Source organism: Triturus cristatus, chromosome 4_1, assembly GCF_964204655.1.
Source record: "Triturus cristatus chromosome 4_1, aTriCri1.1, whole genome shotgun sequence".
Taxonomy (NCBI): domain Eukaryota; kingdom Metazoa; phylum Chordata; class Amphibia; order Caudata; family Salamandridae; genus Triturus; species Triturus cristatus.
The window spans coordinates 846,147,283-846,169,270 of NC_140585.1; the positions used below are offsets into that span (position 1 = coordinate 846,147,283).

At 45.1% G+C, this 21,988-nt stretch overlaps 1 protein-coding gene across 1 annotated transcript in view; it reads left to right on the top strand.

The window, feature by feature from the left end:
- ITIH5 (inter-alpha-trypsin inhibitor heavy chain 5) overlaps positions 1-21,988 on the top strand; it is a 296,926-nt gene that overhangs the window by 52,823 nt on the left and 222,115 nt on the right. The window contains exon 2 of the mRNA XM_085653539.1: positions 17,009-17,053. Coding sequence (XP_085509665.1) covers positions 17,009-17,053 — 45 coding nt within the window. The remainder of the gene's footprint in view (positions 1-17,008; positions 17,054-21,988) is intronic.

The window sequence follows — 21,988 nt, forward strand, 5'->3', positions numbered from 1 at the left end:
CAGTGCCCCTCCAAGAAAAAAACGTCTCCTCCAAAATTTCCAAACCTTGGTTCAATGAGAACCTGAACTTAGAGCAACGTAAGCTGAGAGTTGCGGAACGACAATGGAAATCAGCACCCACCACTGATCACCTAGATCACCTTAGAAGGTTAAGGAACTCATACAACAGGAAGATTCTTAAGGCAAAGGCAGACTTTTTCAGAACCCAGCTGAACCAAGCAACCAACCGTCCAAAAAAACTCTTTGAAATCGTCAAGCAACAAACATGCAACACGACTAACTCCAGGGAACTAAATGACCTGGCTACACCTACCTGCGATGTGCTTGACAATTTCTTCTGCGAAAAGACTAAGGCCACCGAGCTCGACATCCAATCTAAGAGGGCCCTCCCACAACCTGTAGCCCAATATACTAAATGTTGGGCACAACTCAAAGTCCATTTTAATACTCATGGGGAAGTCACAAAAAACAATGCCTCATGGCACACCTTCTCGCCAATCTCTCAACAAATAATCTATAACACTCTTCAAGCAATCAACCTCTCCAATCACTTCTCTGACCCCCTTCCTCCTGCCCTATTCAAAAATTTTAAATCATCTATCCTACCAATATGGGCTAAAATAGTAAACGCCTCTCTGAGACAAGGCTCCATTCCGGACTGTCTTAAAATAGGGCAGGTCACACCTATACTAAGGAAAACCGACGCCACTCCATCTGATCTCAACAACTTCTGCCCTATATCCAACATCCCCACTTTGGCGAAACTGCTAGAGAAATGTGTACAAATTCAATTATGCAACCATATTGAGAATAACAGCCTCCTAGACAGTCTCCAATCTGGCTTCCGTCAAGGACACAGCACAGAATCTGCACTCACACATAATTGATGACATACTAAAAATGCTGGACCGCAACAAATCATGTCTAATGATACTTCTTGACCTATCCTCCGCCTTCGATACGGTCATGCATGACAACCTATTGTCCCTATTGGAACAAAGGATAGGCCTCTTGGGCACAGTGTTACAATGGTTCTCCTCATTCCTAAATAACAGAACCCAAAGAATCAAGATGAAGAACTCACTCTCTCAACCCTCCGTGGTCACCATGGGCGTTCCACAGGGATCAGCCTTATCACCTAATCTTTTCAACCTATTAATGGAACCCCTGGCGAATGCATTGAAATCAGCGAATATTCTATATCACCTGTATGCGGATGACACCCAACTGTATTTGAAAATCTCCACTACAAAAGACTTAATTTCCCTCAATGCTATTCTACAGAACACGCAAAGCTGGCTCACTAACAACCACCTCATGCTGAATACCAAAAAAATGGAATTCATTCTCATCTCTCCACCGAATCACACACCTTAGATAGACCTTTCACTGTAATTCCCTTATCATTGACTCCCCAAAATCCCTAGGAATCACCATAGACAAACACCTGAATATTCATCACTAATGACACTAATCACAAGTTGCGTATACTAAGAAAACTCAAACCCTTCCTCCCGCAGTCCGACCTAAAAATGGTAGTGCAAGCCCTAGTGCTACCATGATTAGACTATGGAAGCACCATTCTTTGCGGTCTCCTCAAATACAAGCTGGGTCCACTGAGGGCATCACTTAATGCTAGAGCTAGACTGGTATCAGGAACAAAAAGAAATAGCCACATCTTTCCAACCCTGAAAGCTCTGAATTGGCTGCCCTACGAGGCAAGAATACCTCTTAAGGTGGCCTGCATTACCCATAAAGCACTACATAACAATACACCCAATTACTTAGCTCTAAAGCTAGAAAGGTCAGGAGGATGCAGTCAACTACGAAGTGCGAGTACTTTACTTCTGAAACCTAAATCCTTCCATGAGAAGAGAACTGGTTGTAGAGCTTTCTCAGGGATTGCACCAAATATTTGGAACTCCTTACCTCCAGTGGTATGTGGAATCTCTTCCTTTACCGCATTCAAAAAAGAAGTAAAAATACTACTAATGAACAAATTCACGTCCTAAGACTTAATTCTATGCTGACATCGAGTCACATATACGATCCTCATATCATTGCCTACCTCCGGAGGAATGAAGGAGATTGTTATATGTATGTTTATTATCACAACCACCTAATGCTCAATAACTGTATATAGTGCAATGTCCTGCCGGCTACGAGTCACATATGTTATTCATATTCTATATACCTCTTTTGTACGTAATGACAATTATCAAATGCTTGTATTCTACCTCATATTTTTGTGTTTTATAATGTACACTGTAAAGCGCTCTGATACCCTCGTGGGTCACGTTTGTGCTATATAATCTACCTCATCTTTTTATGTTTTATAATGTATACTGTAAAGCGCTCTGATACCCTCGTGGGTCACGTTCGCGCTATATAAAACGTTATCAATAAAAAATAAATAAACATGAGCGAGAACACACCAGCAGGAGCAGGGGGTGTTGCAACCTAAGGAAATTAAAGATTCAGCCCCTTATACACCCACAGACAGGAAGAGGTGTGGCAGAAAGTAAACAGACACCATCTTGGATAAGGGAATAGTGGTGAAACAGATAGATAAGGTCGCTATCTAAGAAAGGTGTAACAAAACCCTTCCCAAGACATTCTGGGAGCAAGGCTGTGGAATCATGGGAAGGAGACAAGCAGGATGATGGCCCCCATACAGGAGAATGACTGCTGAAATGTTCATCATAAGTACCCCCCAAGCCTGAGGTGAGAGAAACTGTGATCAAGCAAAGCATTATACAGAGAATCTCATTCCCAAAACTGGGACTGCGATGTACCTGAGATGCTATAGATATGGTAGCGGACTGCTGCATAGATCCACAGCATGCCTGAGAGAAGGAAGTAGGTGTCGCGGGCCAAACCGTGGTCCTTAGCGTCATGGGGCGTACCCGGCAGGCTGCTGCGAGAAACCGCAGAGTGCCCGAGAGGAGGTGGGAGGTGCCGTGGTTTGAACCACGGTCCATGGCAGTAAGAATGGAGATACTGTGGGCTGAATCGCAGCGATTAGGATGGTGATGCCGCGGGCCCAACTGCAGCCTGCAGCGTAACCGAAAAGAACTCAATAGAGAGGTTAGGGCATTTTGATTTTTGCAAGGATCCCTGTGGCACATATTATTTATTCAGAGGAGGTTGGAACTGAAGACCCCTCCTCTGATGCTTGTTAGAGGCTGCAGTGTAGTTAGCGATCTCGCTATCTGCAGTCTACGAAAAGTTGGATTCAGAGATGAGTATAGGACTGTGATCTTTCCTGCTTCAGGCAGGGCTCAGGGACCCACATGTGGTCAGTCTGTCCAGCACAAAGCTGTTCTGGGTGCACCATATTATCCCCCCCACCCGTGTGGAGTGAGCTGTGGAGCTCCAACTCTGTGGATGATGGAGAGGTGGGTGTGGCATGCATCGATGACAGCAGATCATTGTTGAGTAAACAGTGAAGTGAACCGCTGCTCTCTCTACTGAACATAAAGAAGAATGTCAAAAACGTGAGAGGTTGAATCCCAAACAGCAAAATGAGGAACCTGCCAATTGGAATTGTACAGAATATTAAAATGTGATCTATCTGTAAGTATGTTTTTGTTCCTTTTTAAACCAAGACAATTAGAAAACGGGTTGCAGTGTTCAAATCTATGGGCCTGATTTAAATTTGAACAATCTGCCCATCCTCTGCCAAGTCGAGAGAGCAAATTACTCCGTCACCATGGTGGAAGTGCCGATGGGCAACCCATCTGGCAAAGTTACAATTTTTTGGCATAATCAAAAAGAACATTTCAAAGCAGGATTTTATTTCTGAAAATAAGAAAACTTTCCATGATGAGGGGGGCATTGAGCACTTTTCCGTGCCGCCTATTGGCAAGTTTTCCTAGCTATGACGGGCATTGAAAAATGACCATACGTCCACCCACCTAAATTAAGCGGGCAGACATGTAGCCATTTCTTCGACGGTCCTAAGTTCGTCAGGCCGTCCGAAAAGTTTGACCACAGCAGAGACGGAAAAGTTTCTGCCGTTGTCAAACTATGCTACGCCCCACTGGCGTAGCGAAACTCGAGGGGGCCTCCCTGCAAGGCACATGGAGGGGCCGCCTCCGGGCTCAAGGAGCTCTGCAGCCAGAGCCTGTGCTGAAGGGGCCCCCTGGAGCTTGAGGGCCCCCCGCACCGCTGGGGCTGCGGGGGGCCTGTGTTACGCAGTACGCCCGCATTTAATTCTGGCGAGTGGACGGTAGTCTTGGCAGGAAGGGAACTCCGTTGCCATTGTGCAATTCATAGACCTAAGGAGCCTCTTTAATAAGTAAAAAAATGTTCTGTAAAATCTAAGCTGAAAACATGTCAGAGGAAGCATGCCCGAAGAGCCCAAATTCACATAATGTTTTAAAACTTTATGAGCTTCAGCAAAGTCATGTGTGTTTTCATGTTCTCGACAGGTGTTGCATCTCTTGCGCCATTTCTCTGTGCTCACCACGCCATGCGCCAGCATCTTCATTGCAAGGGCTAACTGCAGTACTATAAAGGACCATAAATCCTGTGCTTTTAAAAGAAAGTTAGGACTTTCCAGTACATGAGACATTGTAACGTATCTTGGTGAAAATTACTTTTCTACTGAAAAGCTACTCTAGCTGCTATTGGAAATAAATACCTACTTTAGACATGGATTTTTTTATGGTGGTCCAGAACTCTCTAAAATATAATTCTAATATGTTATTTATAGAATTTTCCATAGAAAAATTTGGATCAAAAAATAAGAAGGAACAGGAATATCTTGTTTATGAAAGGTCCAGCATTTCACTGGTCGTTACTTAACCAATTTATACCAAATGTAAGGCGTGATGTATCAAAGGCTTTGAAACACCTAAAAACTAGCCTGAAAAATAAACCCCGTAACCAGCTAGAAATTAGGGATGCAAGACAAAAATACCGTGCTGCACGGGTGGCAAGAACTAAACAGTTAAAAGTAGAGGCCTGGCAAGCTTTATAGGAAGCCTCGAACAATAGGGATAACACCGCCTTTTGGAAAGCTGTTAATGCACCCTTCTTCCAGTGCACACGGGCTACAAAGATTGAGATGGCTATACCCGCAGATATTTGGGTCGACCACTTTGGCACACTATACGACATAAAAGATCACATAGTCCCTACCGTTTCTTCGGTTCGCCATTATAATTATGATAAAGAGTTCAATCCTCCTACCCTTTTTCCCTTAGACCTCACCTTTGATTGCACCGAGGTGCTTATGGCATTGACAGAAAGCCCTTCTGGGAAGGCTCCCGGACCTGACTGTGTCCCTATTGACGTTTTTAAAGCCCAGCTGGACTTATGGGCCCCTTTGCTAACAAATGTTCTAAATTCCTTGAACAAAATAGGTTTTATAGACACATGGCCCGAAGCGGTCGTTGTCCCGATTTTTAAGAAAGGTGATAGGAACAATCCTTCTAATTATCGCCCTATTTCACTGCTTGACTCTCTTATGAAAGTCGCAGGGCGAATTATTTTAAATCGGATTCATGACTGGTTAGGTGAACAAGATATAATCTCTGATTTTCAATATGGTTTTAGACAGGGCAGAGGCACTATTGAGCAAGGCTTGAACTTGACCCTTATTATTGCCAAATATACCCAGGCAAAAAAGGGGAATCTTTTTGTGACCTTTGTAGATCTTAGTTCAGCATTTGACTGCGTCAACCATGAGCTTCTTTGGGAATCCCTTGCTGAGATCGGCATTGAGCCCCCCATTCTCGCATTTATTAAAGAGCTTTATAGGGGAGCATCAGCCCGTGTTAGATATGGCAGACAAGGAGAGTGTTCGGATAGGTTCCGTATTAAAAGAGGTGTAAGGCAGGGCTGTATTTTAGCCCCCTTACTCTTCACTCTCTACATAAACTCTGTTGGCCAGTATCTTAACAGAAATTATTACGATTATCCCACTATAAATGGGAAACCCATACCCATATTACTTTACGCGGATGACGCAGCAATTATGTCACAGACCCGCATGGGCCTCCAAAGTGCAGTAAATGACTTTACAGAATTCATGTCACAGCGAGGTTTAAAAATTAATGCGTCAAAAACTTTTACCATGTCTTGTGGCCTGGGAACAGGGAAAAGAAAATGCTCCATTTTTATAAATGGTAGCAAGCTTGAAAGTGTCGATAGGTTTCCCTATTTGGGTATTACCTTTGAGAAAAAAGGCTCCTGGCGGGCTGCTGCCCAAGCCAGAGGAGCTGCCTTCTCCAAAGCTATAGGAGCACTTATCAATTTCTCGAAAAAAATAGGGGGACGACCGATCATCCCCTTATCACAGATCTATCGTGCGAAGTGTGTTTCCACTGGTATATATGGATCTGGAATTTGGGGAATAGATCAGGCAGTCCTCATACAACGATCTGAGAACCTATTCCTACGTTATCTTTTGGCCACTCCACGTGGTACTTCTGTTTTTGCAATGCATAAAGAACTTGGTTTTACATATATCATGGACATGATAAAATCTGCGCCCATCATTTTATGGCATAAAGTTTGGACTACTCCCGAAACTCACTTTAATAGGGAAATTATTATGGACTGTCTCAGCTTGAGTAAGGCGGATCAATTTAAATGGTTGAATTACGTGAGAAACCTGTCACATGATATAGGGCACCCAGAATTTTTCACTGATACCTCTACGTCAAACAACATACCTAGAGTCACCTTAAAACGATTGGTCATTAACCATCTGGCCAATCAACGTTGGATCATTGAAAATTCTAAGCATACCGTGCTGGAGTACCAACTCTCCACTACTGTCGAAGGGATGCAAAATTATCTTTCTTTAATTCCTTCTCCATTTTCTCGTATGCTTCTGACTCGTTTCCGCACTGATACCTTTTTCAGACTGTTGACATTTCCTAATCAGAACTGCTGGCTGAGAAACCTGGAGAAATGCCCATGTGATGGCCTGTCATCACAGTCCAATATTCATTGTATTTTATTTTGTAAGTTTTATCAACTATCAAGGGTCACCTATTTAAAACCGTTGCTCAAATCCTGGGGATTACGTTCCTGCAGGGCAGCCTATCTTAAATTGAAAGCATTGGATAGTACATTAGCTGTCGCAGTGGTATCTTCATATTTGAAAAAAATCGTAATAACCAGGGCTTCCATGCAGCCATAAAAGATTAAACTGTCCTTATATGTCATATACTTTCTCTCCCCACCTTATGAATCTGATATGTTCGCTATCATTCTTTTTAAAATTTTATCTAATTTATGACGTTTTAACGTGATTTTTTACTGTACTTTTATGATAATGTTTTACATATCGAATAAAGGAATTTTGAATTTGAATTTGAATGTATCAAAGGATTTAATCCATTCTGTGGCTATAGAAAAATGTGTTCGTACATATGGCCCATAGTTCATACATTTAATGGGTTATTAAGACCCACATAATGTTTGATGGTGTAAAAATTGCGTAATACGAATAACAATGTCTCTAGTTATAAGATATGCTTTTGCATACGACTATTACCTGTGAATATGAAAAAAGGTACATAAAGTGGAGAAATTGAATTTGCATCTATTTTGTACTTTATTACTGCTAGCACACTGGTTTACAAAGGCAATTACTGCCAGGCAGGGTGTGGTAGTAAGTGCCCAGGACACTCCAGCGCAAGCCTGTCTTTGTGATTCATAACACATCTGTTTTTGGCTTTTAAATTAGGTTGAAAATACCCCATTTTGATATCTGTCCATTAATAATGTTTTTTTAAGGTTGCCACAAACAAAATACTTTTGTGTTGACCCCGCCGATCAGCTGCATAGGAGTATAGAAGACATGTTAGGCACCTGCCGTACTCTCACCATTGAACAGATTAAAATATGCCTGCTACTCAGCCACTCTCCCCTACAACTCCAGGACTTCCTTCCCCAAAAATTCATTGGCATTGACAAAGCTAACTGGTCATAGCTAAAAACACGAGCGTTTGACTTCGCAAATGCTTTTTTGCAATTCACATTTGAATGCATGTGTTATAAAGGATGTGAACACATGCCATCTTACAATGGAGTTCTTGCAATGAAAACTCATTCCAAGATAGCCGCCGGCGCCAATGCTTATGCGTACCTCCTGTGGCATATGTACATATACTTTGCTACCCACATTGACGTGTGTGTCAGATGCACACACAGTGGCCATTTTTATTTATCACATAAGAGAGCCACATTAGCACAATAAATACAAGTAAGAGAAAAAGCAAAATGTGCTTCTGCAGCTGTTGCCAGGCATAGATAAATAAACAAACACATAGCAGGGGAGCAGGACAGAGAGCAGGCAAGTAAGAATGAAACACGTAGGTGACTGGTAGCAGCTGTCGGCTGTCATTGAAAAAGCAGTATCAAAAGCCAATAAGTCTCGCCTCGTAGATTAGAGTGGAGAGGGAAAGACTGAATGTATTACTGTAGGGTAGAATGGAATGGAGTGGGTTAGATTGGGGTAGTTTGGAGTTGGGGAGATTGGAGTGGGATGGAGTAGATTGAAGTGGAGTAGATTGGGGTACATGGGGATAGATTGGGGGAGTGGAGTGGGATATATTGGGGTAGAGTGAGTGGGGTAGATTGGGGTAGATCGGAGCAAAGGGGAGCAGACTGGGGTGGAGTGGGGTAGAATGGAGTGGTGTGGTGTAGATTGAAGTAGGGTAGATTGGAGTGGGGTAAATCGGGGTGGAGCGAGATATATGGGGTAGATTGGAATGAAGTGGGGTAGATTGGGGAAGGGTGGAGCGCAGTGGAATGGGGTAGATTGGAGTGGGGTAGATTGGAGTGGAATGGGGTAGACACGAGTGGAGAGGAGTGGTTTGGAATGAAGTGGGGTAGATTAGGGTGGAGTTGGGTAGATTGGAGCAGGCTAGATTGGAGTGGGATAGACTTGGTGGATTATGGTAGTGTAAATTAGAGTGAAGTGGGGTTAATTGGAGTGGAGTGGGGTAGATTGAAGTGAGATTGATAGGAGTGGGGTAGTTTTAAGTGGGTAGATTGGAGTAGAGTGGGGTTGATTGGAGTGGAGTTTGATTGAGTGGTATTGGGTAAACTGGGGTGGGGTGAAGTGGGATAGATTGGAGTGGGGTAAATTGGGTTAGGGTGGGGTAGAGTGAAGAAGATTGAAATAGAGTAAATTGGGGTAGATTGGAGTGCGGCAGTTTGGAAGGGGTAGATTAGAGCACAGTAGTTTGGGGTGTAGTGGGGTTGGACAGAATAGAGTGGGATGGGGTGAATTGGGTGGAGTGGGTTAGATTGGACTAGAGTAGGGTAGATTTGGGTGGCATGTGGTAGAATGAAGTGGAGTCGGGTAGATTGGTAGAGTGGAATGGAGTGTGATAGATTGGGGCAGAGCTTGGGGAAGAGTGGGGTAGCATAGAGTTGGATAGATTGGATTAGAGTCCAGGTTGGAGTGGAGTGAGACAGACTGGGGAAGAGTGGAGTGGAGTAGGATAGATTAGAGAGAAGAGTGGGGTAGATTAGTGTGGAGTAAAGTGGGGTAGATTTGGTGGGTTAGAGTAGGGTAGAAGGGAGTGGGATAGATGAAGAGGGATGATTGGCATGGGGTAGTTTGGAGTGAGGTTGATTGAAGTGAAGGGGGTGGGATATATTGGAGTGGAGTGGGGTAGCTTGGGGTGGAGTGGGTTGATTGGAGTGGAGTAGATTGGGTAGAGTGGGGTTGGGTAGATTGCAGTGGGGTGGAGTGAGTTGGAGTGGAGTAGATTGGGGAAGAGTGCGATAGATTGAAGTGGAGTCCATAGGGGTAGATTGGGGTGGGGTAGTTTGGGGAGGGGTATCTTGGTTGGAGTGAGTTGGATGTCGAGTGGGGTGGGATAGATTGGAATGGGGTGGATTGGGATATAATTGTTTAGATTGGAGTGGAGTGGGGTCTATTTGAGTGGAGTGGGGTAGATTGGATGAACTGGAGAGAAGTAGATTTGGGTAGAGTGGAGTGTGTTACAGTGGAGTGGGGTAGATTACAATGGAGTGCAGTGGGGTAGATTGGGTGGATTGGAGTGAAGTGGAGTATGGTGTAGTGGATTGGGGAAGAGTGGAGTGCAGTGGATTGAGGTAGGTTGGAGTGAAGTGGGGTAGATTGGAGTGAAGTGGGGTAGATATTAATGGGAAGCAGTCGTTTGGAGTGGAGTGGAGTAGATTGGAGTGGAGTGGAGTAGATTAGAGTGGAGTGGGGCAGAGTGGAGCAAGTTTGATTGGAGTGGGATAGACTGGGTGTATTATGGTAGTATAGATTGGAGTGAAGTGGGGTAAATTGAAGTGAACTGGGGTAGATTGGAGTGACAGATAGAAGTGGCTTAGTTTGGAGTATGGTAGAGTGGAATGGAGTGGGGTAGATTGGAGTGGAGCTGGACAGAGTGGTGTAGGGTACACTGGGATGGGGTGACGTACACTGTAATGAGGTAGATTTGATTAGGGTAGGGTAGACTGGAGTGAAGTAGATTGTAGTGGAGTAGATTGGAGTGTGGTGGTTTCGATTGGGTAGATTGGAGTAGGGTAGTTTGGGGTGGAGTGGGTTTGGGTAGATTGGAGTAGAATAGACTGGGGTAGATCGGAGTGGAGTGGGTTCGGTTGGACTAGTGTAGGATAGATTGGGGAGGCATGTGGTAGATTGAAGTAGATTGAGTAGAGTGGAATTGAGTGTGATAGATTGGGGTAGAGTGGAGTGGGGTAGATTGGGTGGATTGGTGTGGGTAGATTGGAGTGGGGTAAATTGGGGTAGAGTGTAGTGGGGTGGATTGGAATGGCGTGGCATAGAGTTGAATAGATTGGAGTGGAGTTGAGATTGGAGTCAAGTGAGACAGACTGGGGAAGAGTAGACTGGAGTAGGGTAGATTGGAGAGGTGTGGAGTAGGGTTGATCAGGGTAGGGTGCGGTAGATTTGGTGGGTTAGAGTAGGGTAGATTGGAATGGAGTGGGCTACATTGGAGTGGGATAGATTGGAGTGGGGTCGATGAAGTGGGGTAAATTGAGTAGAGTGGATTGGAGTGGGGCAGAGTGGGGAGGGCAGAGGTGGGGTGGGGTGGGGTGGGGTAGAGTGGGGTGGGGTAGATTGCAGTGGGGTGAGGTGGAGTGGACCATATTGGGGTAGAGTGGGGTAGATTGGAGTGGAGTGGCCTAAATTGGAGTTGAGTACATAGTGGTAGATTGGGGTGGGGTAGATTGGGGAGGGGTAGATTGAAGTAGGGTAGATTGGAGTGGGGCAGATTGGAGTGGAGTGGGGTAGATTGGAGCGGGGTGGGGTAGATATGAATGGAAAGCTGTAGTTTGGAGTGGGGTAAATTAGGGTGGAGTGGGTAGAGTGGGTAGAGTGGAGCAGGGTAGATTGAAGTGGGATAGACTGGGTGTATTATGATAGTGTAGATTGGAGTGGAGTGAGGTAAATTGAAGTGAAGTGGGGGTAGATTGAAGTGAGATAGATAGAAGTGGGGTAGTTTGGTGTGTGATAAAGTGGAGTGGGGTAGATTGGAGTGGAGTAGATTGGAGTGGAGTTGGACAGAGTGGTGAAGGGTACACTGGGGTGGGGTGGGGTGCATTGGAGTGGGGTAGGTTGGGCTAGGATAGGGAAGACAGGAGTGAGGTAGATTGGAATAGGGTAGATTGGAGTGGGTGGTTTGGATTGGGTAGAATGGAGTAGGGTAGTTTGGGGTGGAGTGGGGTTGGGTAGATTGGAGTGGGATGTAGTGGGTTGGATTGGGTTAGCGTGGTTTAGATTGGACTGAAGTAAGGTAGATTTGGGGTGCATGTGGTAGATTGGTTAGAGTGAAATGGAGTGTGATAGATTGAGTCAGAGTGGAGTGGGGTAGATAGGGTGGATTGGAATGGGTAGATTGGAGTGGGGTAGAGTGGAGTGGGGTAGATTGGAATGGGGTGGTGAAGAGTTGAATAGATTGGGGAAGAGTGGAGTGGAGTAGGGTAGATTGGAGAGGAGGGAAGTAGGGTAGATTAGGGCATTGTGGGGTAGATTTGTTGGGTTGGAGTAGGATAGATTTGAATGGAGTGGGGTAGATTGAGTTTGATAGATTGGAGTGGGGTAGATTGAAGAGGGATGATTGGAGTGGGGTCGTTTGGAGTGGGGTCGATGGAGTGGGGTAAATTGACTAGAGTGGGTTGGATTGGAGTAAGGTAGAATGGAGTGAGGTAGATTGCAGTTGGGTGAGGTGGAGTGAGTGGAGTAGAGTAAATTGGGGTAGAGAGGGATAGAATGGAGTGGCGTAGGTTTGAGTGGAGTAGATCGTGGTAGATTGGGGTGGGATAGATTGCTGAAGGGAAGATTGAAGTAGGGTAGATTGGGGTGGAGTGGGGTCGATTTGAGTGGAGTGTGGTAATTTGGAGTGGCTTAGAATGGATGAAGTGGAGTGAGGTAGATTTAGGTAGAGTGGAGTGTGGGAGAGTGGAGTGGGGTAGATTAGAGTGGGGTGGGTGGAGTGGGGTAGATTGGGTGGATTGGGTAGATTGGACTGGGGTGGAATGGGGTGAATTGGGGTGGAGTGGGCTAGATTGGAGTGGAGTGGGGTCTATTTGAGTGGAGTGTGGTAATTTGGAGTGGCTTAGAATGGATGAAGTGGAGTGAGGTAGATTTAGGTAGAGTGGAGTGGGGAGGGGTGGAGTGGAGTGGGGTAGATTGGGTGGATTGGAGTGCGGTAGATTGAAGTGGAGTGGGATAGATTGTGGTAGATTGGAGTGAGGTAGATTGTGGGAGGTTGGAGTGGGGTAGGTTGGAGTAGAGTGGGGCAAATTAGAGTGGAGAGGAGTTAGATAGATTGCAGTGGAGTGGTGTGATTTGGAATGGACTGGGATTAATTGGACTGGGGAGAATGAAGTGGAATGGAGGAGAGTGGAGTGCGGTAGATTGGAGTGGAGTTGGGTAGATTGGAATGGAGTGGGTTCTACTGGGATATATTGGAGTGGGGCAGAGTGAGGTAAATTGGAGTGGGGTAGATTGGAGTGGAGTGGGGTAGTCTGAGGTAGATAGGAGTTGAGTGGGGTAGCTTTGAGTGGGGCTGGGGTTGATTGGGTTAGATTGAGTTGAGTGAGGTAGATATGAGTGGATTGGAGTCGGGTGGGGTAATTGGATTGGAGTGAGGTAGATTGGATCATAGTTGAGTAGATTGGAGTGGACTGGGGTAGATTGGATTAGAGTGGGGTAGATTGAGGTTGGGTGGGGTACTTTGAAGTGGGGTGGGTAAATTGGGGTGGGATAGATTGGAGGTGGGTGAATTAGGTGGAGTGGAGTAGGGTAGTTTGGGAGGAGTGGAGTGGGGCAGATTGGAGTGGAGTAGATTGGGGTAGATTGTAGCCAAGTGAAGTGGCCTGGGGTAGACTGGGCTACATTGGCGTGGAGTGGGGTAAAGTGGAGTGGAGTCGGGTGAGTGGAGGAATGTAGAGTGGAGTGGCATGTTGTATCATGCAATGAGTGGTGTAGATTTGTGTGGCGTGTCGTAGAGTGTTTTAGGGTGGAGAGGCGTAGAGTAGAGTGGCAAGTTGTAGAGTGGAATGGAGTGCCGTAGAATGGAGTTGTGTGTCACAAAGTGCAAGGGGATAGAGTGAAGTGGAGTGGCATAGTGTGGAGTATGCATGGTGTGCTCCGCACTGCCATTACAGACAACATATTTTCAATTGAAATTACCATTACATTTTCACCGAAATGTGTTTTTACTGCACACAAACGGTAATGTATGCAAATGTCTTCACCTAGTGTATTGACGTGTTTTGATCGTATTTAAATATTTGTTTCCACCACACTTCGGAATTAAAAAGAAAAGTGGATCATTTGTACTAATTCTGATACATCCGGAAACATCAGCACAGTTTTTTTTTTGTGTGCTAGAAAATAAAAACATCCTACATCCTCTCCTCTTATTTGGATACTCCGCAGGATTTTCACATAAATTCTCTTACTTTGAAATCAGAGAAAGAAAAGTAAACACTATGCTCCATTGGAAGAGAGAGGTTGACATTTGACCTCTGTCTTTGAATGCACAGCAAATGTGACAAGATAAGAACAAGATTTAAAGGCCTGTGTATAGAAGTTGACTTCATGGAAGAATACAGTAAACAAGATTTGGGCAACAGGACAGACAAACTAAAGCTGGACGGTCTAAAGCAAATAAAGCCATAAAATATGAGTTAAAAACCACAAAGTCAATGGTAAGCAATGAGTGGAATGCAATTCTGGGTCAGCTTTCTGAACATCCCCAATATGTCTTTAGCAAATCAGGTTTCGACCTAAAAAGAAATGATGTGAAGCAGAGAACAAGGAAAAGGTTTACCCTATTGTGTACCAATACATAAATAAGAATAAGTCAATTCAAGACAGTATTGAAATTGTACGGTTCATCCACTCAGAATACTGGGAGACCTAAATGTTCTTGTGTGGGACAGTAAGTACAAGAATAGGGAGGAAAGCCGTCAAATGAAGAGCAGACACAAGAGAAACAAAAATACGGTCTGATCATGAGCAAGGGGCGGAATCAGAGTTCATTCTAAGTATATGACATGTATTAGAAACAATAGTCCTGTCACCATCAAAGCCTGTGTAGCCAACACTAAAAAATAATTGGTATCCCAATCGTCACATCGGGAAAGGAGCTAAAACCTCTGTTCATTACTCTATGATTTAGGTGCTGCCAAACATTTAAACTGCATATTAAACTTCCGGATACATTTCTTGATTGGTTGTCTTTGTTCGCCTAAAAAACAGATTAAATGAAAACCTGGCTTTCCCAGTTGTGTTTTACATAAGCACAATTACTTTGGATTCTGGTCAATCCAGTCTTCTTAAATGGCTGCATTGAAGAATCTAGGATGTATATGCCCTTATGAAGACCCCTTACTCTTTGAGCTCTGTGGGGTCATGGAATTTCAATTCCAAAATGAATGAGAACTCATTCAACTAGCCTGATGCAGTATGTGTTAATGTGGCGTTTTCAGAAGCTGCCTGTTGTCACGTGATGGAATAGCACTGCTTCATTAATAAGAATTCAGATGCAGTCTGTTTTTTTACCAGTAGGTGTTTTGATGGTGACACCCTTTTTCTGGAATATAGACACAGGCTATATCTGAGTGTCCTACCACCTGTGTAAAAATGTAGGAAGCTCTCCCTGGTAAGCTAATAAAGGAGGACACCCACTTTTCATGTGATATTTGACAGACCACTGATTTTATACAATCATGTGTGTCCTTTTGTTGCTCGTTCAAATGATGCACACGTGACAAGAGCGAGGGTGTGTCCTCCTGTCATTGTACTTGCCTGTGTTTGGCACTGCAGCCATGTTGAAGGAACCCTCACAGGGAGTGCGCAATCTACTATCGATATTTACTAGATGAATGTGATTGTTATGACAGTAACAGTGGTAGCTGGCAGATTTGATGTGAGCGCCTCCTGGGACCTCGGGGAGCATATGGCTCCCTTTCGGACTGGTTGATTTTTAAACAAATCACATTTGACTTCCTTGTAGAAAATGTTATACGAAGGCAGTTGGAGTTACAGTCATGTATGAGGTCGATGGATGGAAAGTCTCTTCATATGAAGGGGGATCTGGGTACACATATAGCATTGTTGCCTCTGACCGAGTCTGTGTCTAGAATATAGTTCTAAAAAAGACATATATCCCTGCACACAGTATCACATTTTACCAAGATACCCACATCATTGTTTAATGTTTGTTTTGAAGCAGTGTAGTGGATTGAATTGTGCACTGTGTATAAATATCTGTGACATTAACATCACTGCTGCACCTTGGTGTCTAACTGAGAGTATTGGTGTAGGTAGAGATGGAGGAGGAGGTAGGAAGTATGCTTTGCCAGAGGCAGCCCTTATACAGGGAAGGATTCTACTACTAAGTTCCCTTTACAACTCATAAGAAAAGTCAGAAATTGTTTACTTGCGGTAATAATGGTGTTGTGTAAAACTTTCCCCTTCTGTGTTGAAAAGCAGGGATGTATGGCTGCCTCTGACAAACACATTGTCGGACACATGCAGCGAACCAGCGTATACATTCAAAATGCCCCAGAACAAATGCCGAGGGAACCTGACAATTGAGAGTAAAAGCAAATCACCGGGACCAGAGTGGCAGCAACCTCATCCCACTGGCTTTAGCAAACTGTTCATGGCCAAAAGGGATCTCTTGGCTTCTCCGTTTGACCAACGTGGGAAAAAGTAAGCTAGCCATTTTCACGAATGACTATCAGTATGGAGATAATCTATTTAGGATTGTACAGATACTTATTTGTAATATATAAATATTTGCTGTATTGAGCAATCAGTTAATCTGTAAATTCATCAATATCTTTCATTGTACATTATATAATGCACTATTTAAGAGTGCAAACGGTTCATTCTGCTATAACATGGCCAAAGTACATGTGAATGAGAAAAGAATCGATTGCATAAACATAGGCTACACGGCACAAGGACTGCTTCACCTCTAGACACCATCCTGACGCGTCATTTTATTGGCACACGCGTGAGTTGATACTAGATTGGGACATTGCGTTTTGTGAAGGATGAGATGCACCAACTCCTCTCATCACAAATGTAATGGCGAATGTAAGTGCATTAGGACATATAGGAAGACCAAGAGGTGGTCAGGCAAGCACTGCCATCGGAAGCTGACAACATTAAAAGTGCCAGTTAATTCGATCTTCTTGTGCTTGCTCTTGACTTGTGATCACATAGGCTTCTTTTGACTGCTTTGTAAAAAATGATCTGGGATTAGAACTACATTTCTTTTTTTATAAATATCACTGTGGACAAACTCCATGTGCAAATGTTCCACGCTGCAAAGATTGCCCTAGGCCCACCGCACACTGGAGTCGCCTTAGTGTGTCTGCATTAGTACAATCAGTACAATCTCATCTAGGAGCCTAAACTATGTTTTATCAATGGACACTTGTGCAAACAGTGACATTTCACTAAGATCTGCTGCTTGATAAATCTCATTTAATAATGCTGTTTTCTTTTATTTAATAGGTCAGTCTCCGGATCTCAAGACAAGCACCTTTTCTCCAGAGGCGGGTGAGTATATCTAGTTTGAGAAAGGTTAACTCTAATGTAAATGTGCTGCCCTTCACACATTTTATGGTTTCGAGACAAGCATATTATTCTCTGAATAAGAAATATGATTAAAGGCCTTCTTTTTTCAAGAAAGTATCCCAGTGGTATTACATACCCACACAAAAGGTGTCACTGTCTTCTACTACCTTTCATGGACTTTGACCCACCCAACTCCCAGTAATACAAGAGCAAACCAGCAAAGCATTCCAAATGGATGGCTAATCCTTTCCCAGCTGATAATGTGAAGAGTGTGTGAGATAATTCAAGTGCAGAATGTATTTTCTTTTAAAACTTGGTCACCCTTCCCCAAACACTGCTTCACAAATTACTTCTTCCATGCTTTTTTATGTTGTCTGCCAGGCCATCACTTTTTTGCACCACATCTTTGCTTTATGTTACCTGCAGCCCTCGCCATTTTTCTCCCCCTCTGTTCAGAAGGCAGCATGCAAAGTGGGGTGAAATGTGGGTGTGATACCAATGGTTTGGAACTAGAGCACTAGGGTAATGACACTATTTGCAAAACTTCTTTAAAACATACCTGCTTAGCAAGAGAGACTCTTAGTTTGAGGACACCCATGCATCTCTCTTCTTATGTTGAGATTACAACCTCTAGTAGCACTCTGTGGAACTCTCCATTACATAACCAGTGTGGTGACCCCTACGGACCTTTTGCACCATTGGACTATTCGACTTGTCCACAGTTTGCTTCGGGATTCTTCCAGTCTTTAGTTTTAGCTTTCTAAGCATGATTATCATGCATTTTCGTATAACTTTGTCAACTCAATTGCAATACACTTATGAATTAGATTATAATGCATGTACTTTCAATGTATACGATTCATTTGAAGACATTTGTAACTGTATCCACTTTCGGCTAATCTGAAAAGTCTTCAATCGTCAGTAATTATTGTCCACTACAAAATTTTAATCTGATTAAAGCACATCAAGGAGGGTGCAAGCGGGCACGATGTGTTTATAAGTGAAGAGGCCCATCGCTTTGTGTCTTCTCTGGGAGGGACTCAATCAGTGGTTTCAAGAGGTTCGTTGGGGCAAGAGTATGTCACGTTTCTCCAGACACTCACTGCTGGAGAGAGCAGCCGGTCTATCGCTAGGCATATTCTGAAGACAGGGCGTGGACCTCAGAAGCAAATCGGTAAGGGAGGCATAGGGAGTGACATGGAGACCCCAGGAGCAATGGTGAAATTACATCCTGGTTGCACTGAAGACCACCTGTTTATTTGCTCTCGATTCTCTCAAAGAAATGAGACAGACTGCACCCAAAAAGTGCCAAGGTTGCCCTATGATGCTGGGCAACAGGTCTTTATAAAACTGCATCGAGGATTCAAAACCATACGACTTTGCACCTCAGTGCTAATCAACCATGTTGGTATTGTTTGTTATCCACAAAGGTATTTTAAGAGTAGTATATTTTCGACTTTAGAGTCTCAGCACATAAAAACATAGGACCGTCCTATCTTTTTATGTGCGGACACCTATCTTTTTATGTGCGGACACTTCACAGTCATAACGATTCTACTCGTAAAATATCTTTGTGAATAGCAAACAATCATAAACTTGCACAAAAGTATAAGTTTACCTTTATGAATCAGGCCCTTATTGCCTAATTTAATTGTTGGCAGGTGGTCCTTTTCTCCGTCAGATCAACAGAGTAAATTACTCCATCAGCCTAACAGGGATGCCAATCACGATCAATGCTTTTTGCAGTTTGGTGCAAGGCTCCATCATCATGATGGAGCCTTGCACAAACTGTTTATATTCAAAAAGAAAATCCTGAAGTGGGATTTTCTTTTTGAAAATAAAGAAAAAGATAATGCCCCCTTCACCATAGGAGTCATCTCCCATAGCTAGGGGGCTACATTTAGGTGCCGATTCCGATCCGGTAAAACCCGGGTACGAATCGTCGTACGGAGCGTTTTCTCCGTACGACTCGTACCCGGTAAACAAACCGTACAAACTAGCAAGTACGATTCGTACGGAAACCTGTTTCCGTATGAATCTTAGAAAAGACCGTACGGCTGGAAAACACATACAAATGTGATCCGGGACAGCGCGAACGCGACATTCGCATGGAGTCAGGCAGCGTTTTACGGACCAGCAAGTACGATTCGTACCCACAGCACTCCACACGGCAATATTTTTACGGGAGCCAAAAAGTGCCGGAAAAGCTGAGTACGGCGCGAAGCGTGAGGAAAAGGGGGCCCGGTACGCACCGTACCCCAGCCCTACAAGTACGCACCGTACCCCCAGCCCCCCCACCGCATGTACGCACCGTACCCCAGCCCTACAAGTACGCACCATACCCCCAGCCCCCCCACCGCATGTACGCACCGTACCCCAGCCCTACAAGTACGCACCATACCCCCAGCCCCCCCACCGCATGTACGCACCGTACCCCAGCCCTCCAAGTATGCACCGTACCCCCAGCCCCCCACCACATGTATGCACCGTACCCCAGCCCTACAAGTACGCACCGTACCCCCAGCCCCCCCACCGCATGTACGCACCGTACCCCAGCCCTACAAGTACGCACCGTACCCCCAGCCCCCCACCGCATGTACGCACCGTACCCCAGCCCTACAAGTACGCACCGTACTCCCAGCCCCCCCACCGTACGGTGCGTACATGCGGTGCTGGGGTACGGTGCGTACATGTGGTGTTGGGGTACGGTGCATACATGCGGTGCTGGGGTACGGTGCGTACATGCGGTGCTGGGGTATGGTGCGTACATGCGGTGCTGGGGTACAGTGCGTACATGCGGTGGGGGGGTACGGTGCATACATGCGGTGCTGGGGTACGGTGCTTACATGCGGTGCTGGGGTACGGCGTGTACATGCGGGGGTGATGCGCGTACAGGTGGGACGGCGCGTAAAGTTGCGGGGCTGGGGTACAGTGCGGACAGGGTGGTGTACGGTGCTGACATATTTGGGGGTGGGGGGGCTGTACGGCTCGTACACGGGCATAAGTTTACCCCTGTACATGTGTGCTACTGCATTAGCTCCGTACGGGCCTTTTTCCGTGCGATTGTGTATTCGGACGGACGGTCGGGATCGTACTTGCGCGTTCGGACTTGTGTTTTATGATTTGTACGTGAAACTGTCCGGCTCACTTTCGTACACTTTTCCCGACGATATTCGGACGTGGACACTTTCCGACGCACTCTCGTAGTCTTTTCCCGACGCTATTCGTAGATATTTTTCGCGTAAGGATCGTACTTGGCCGTTTGTACGGTACTTGTACGACTCGTACGTAAAAAAATACGGATACGAGTCGTGCGGTATTTTTTTTTACCGGATCGGAATCGCCACCTTTGTGTTTTTTACTGTCCCTTACCGCCAGGGTTTGTCTGGCGCTGACCGACAGTAAAAACTGGCTATAGATCCACCCATCAAAATTTGGCAGACTGACATATATCCAAATCTCCGATGGCCCTTACTCTGTTGGGGAAGTTTGGCCACAGTTGTGACGGTGTAGTCACCGCCATGGCCAAACTATGGCCTACCTGCATTTAAGTCGGGCGGGCTGACCACTATATTAGCCAGAAAGGTACACTGTTGACGTTGCTACAGAGTTCCCTCTCTGCCAACATATAAATTAGGCCCTTAGGTCCTCATCTATGAGGAATTGGCTCAGGGCAGTGCTGCAAGTCTTCTTGCTGCGCTGCCCTACACCAATGTGAAAGGGCAGGACTGCACCATATCTATTAAATACGGTGCATTCCTCTCCTTTCCTCTTACACCGGTGCACAATTTGCTGCCTAGCGCCAACGTAGGCAGCAAATTGTCTGTTGCAGGAAGTATTGTTTTTATGCAGGAAGGGGCACCTTCCTGCACAAAAACAATCCAGAGAGGCGTTTGCCTCTTTCTATGTGTGCTGCAAAATGCAGCATAGATGGAAAGAGGAAAAAAACAGGAGAAATACAAATACTTTTCCTTGTTATGCCTGCTCTGGGGATGTGTTACGTTTTGGCGCTGGTGATTAGGTAAATCTGGGGCAGCATCAAAATCCATGGGTGCTGCATGGTAACACCCACAGCAACACCCATGAAACGCCACCTTGACGCAGAGTAAGGCAACGCAGCGACTTGCGCTGCTTTTTCTTACTCCATATCTATGAGGCTAAGCAAAGACACAAAGGGTGGCTTTGCGTCGCTTCATGGATATGATTGAGAGGCTTGTGCCGCCGTAACCTCAAAAACGCTCTGGTGGCGCAGGCCTCTCATAAATAAGCCCCCCAGTGTCTTGCACATAGTATTGTTCCTGCATTGAAAGCAAGGGCACGGTTTACCTAGCTGCTCTCATGTGGTCAAAACAGTGCAAGGCAATGACTGCTACATAGAACGTGGGCTCTGGCTTTATCACAGTTCCCCTTAGTACATTTACTCTCATGTTTCAGGCCCTTTCTTTTTTTGTCTCTATTTGTTCATTGGTGCTTTGCTAGAATGGGATTCTGTAATTAAATGTTTTATATGTAATTGCTGGGAAACATCACTTGTAGCAGATGTCGGGACCGTCTGGGAGAAACACCCCGTAATGCAATGCCGTAAATGCCTTTCAGCCCGACAGTGTCCTTGAGAGACAAAATGTGTCATGAAATAGCAATTTCAAAGAATTGCAGGCAGTTAAGTAAATACAGCCGACCGACCAGGTGTGTACCACAAAGGTAAGCCCCACCACCTTCTGCCCTAAAATGACAAGGCTTCTTCAAACAGCACACCTAGGGAAAATAGCTTTTTATCCCCGGCTGACCTCCCACACCCAGGCCTGCCTCCTGGTGTGCCCCGTGGGATGCTCTTTTGTGCGGTCCTGGCTTCAGTGGAGGGATGTGATCCATAGAGCCCGCTTCCTGACTGCCCTGAAGGGACTCTTTATCACGGCA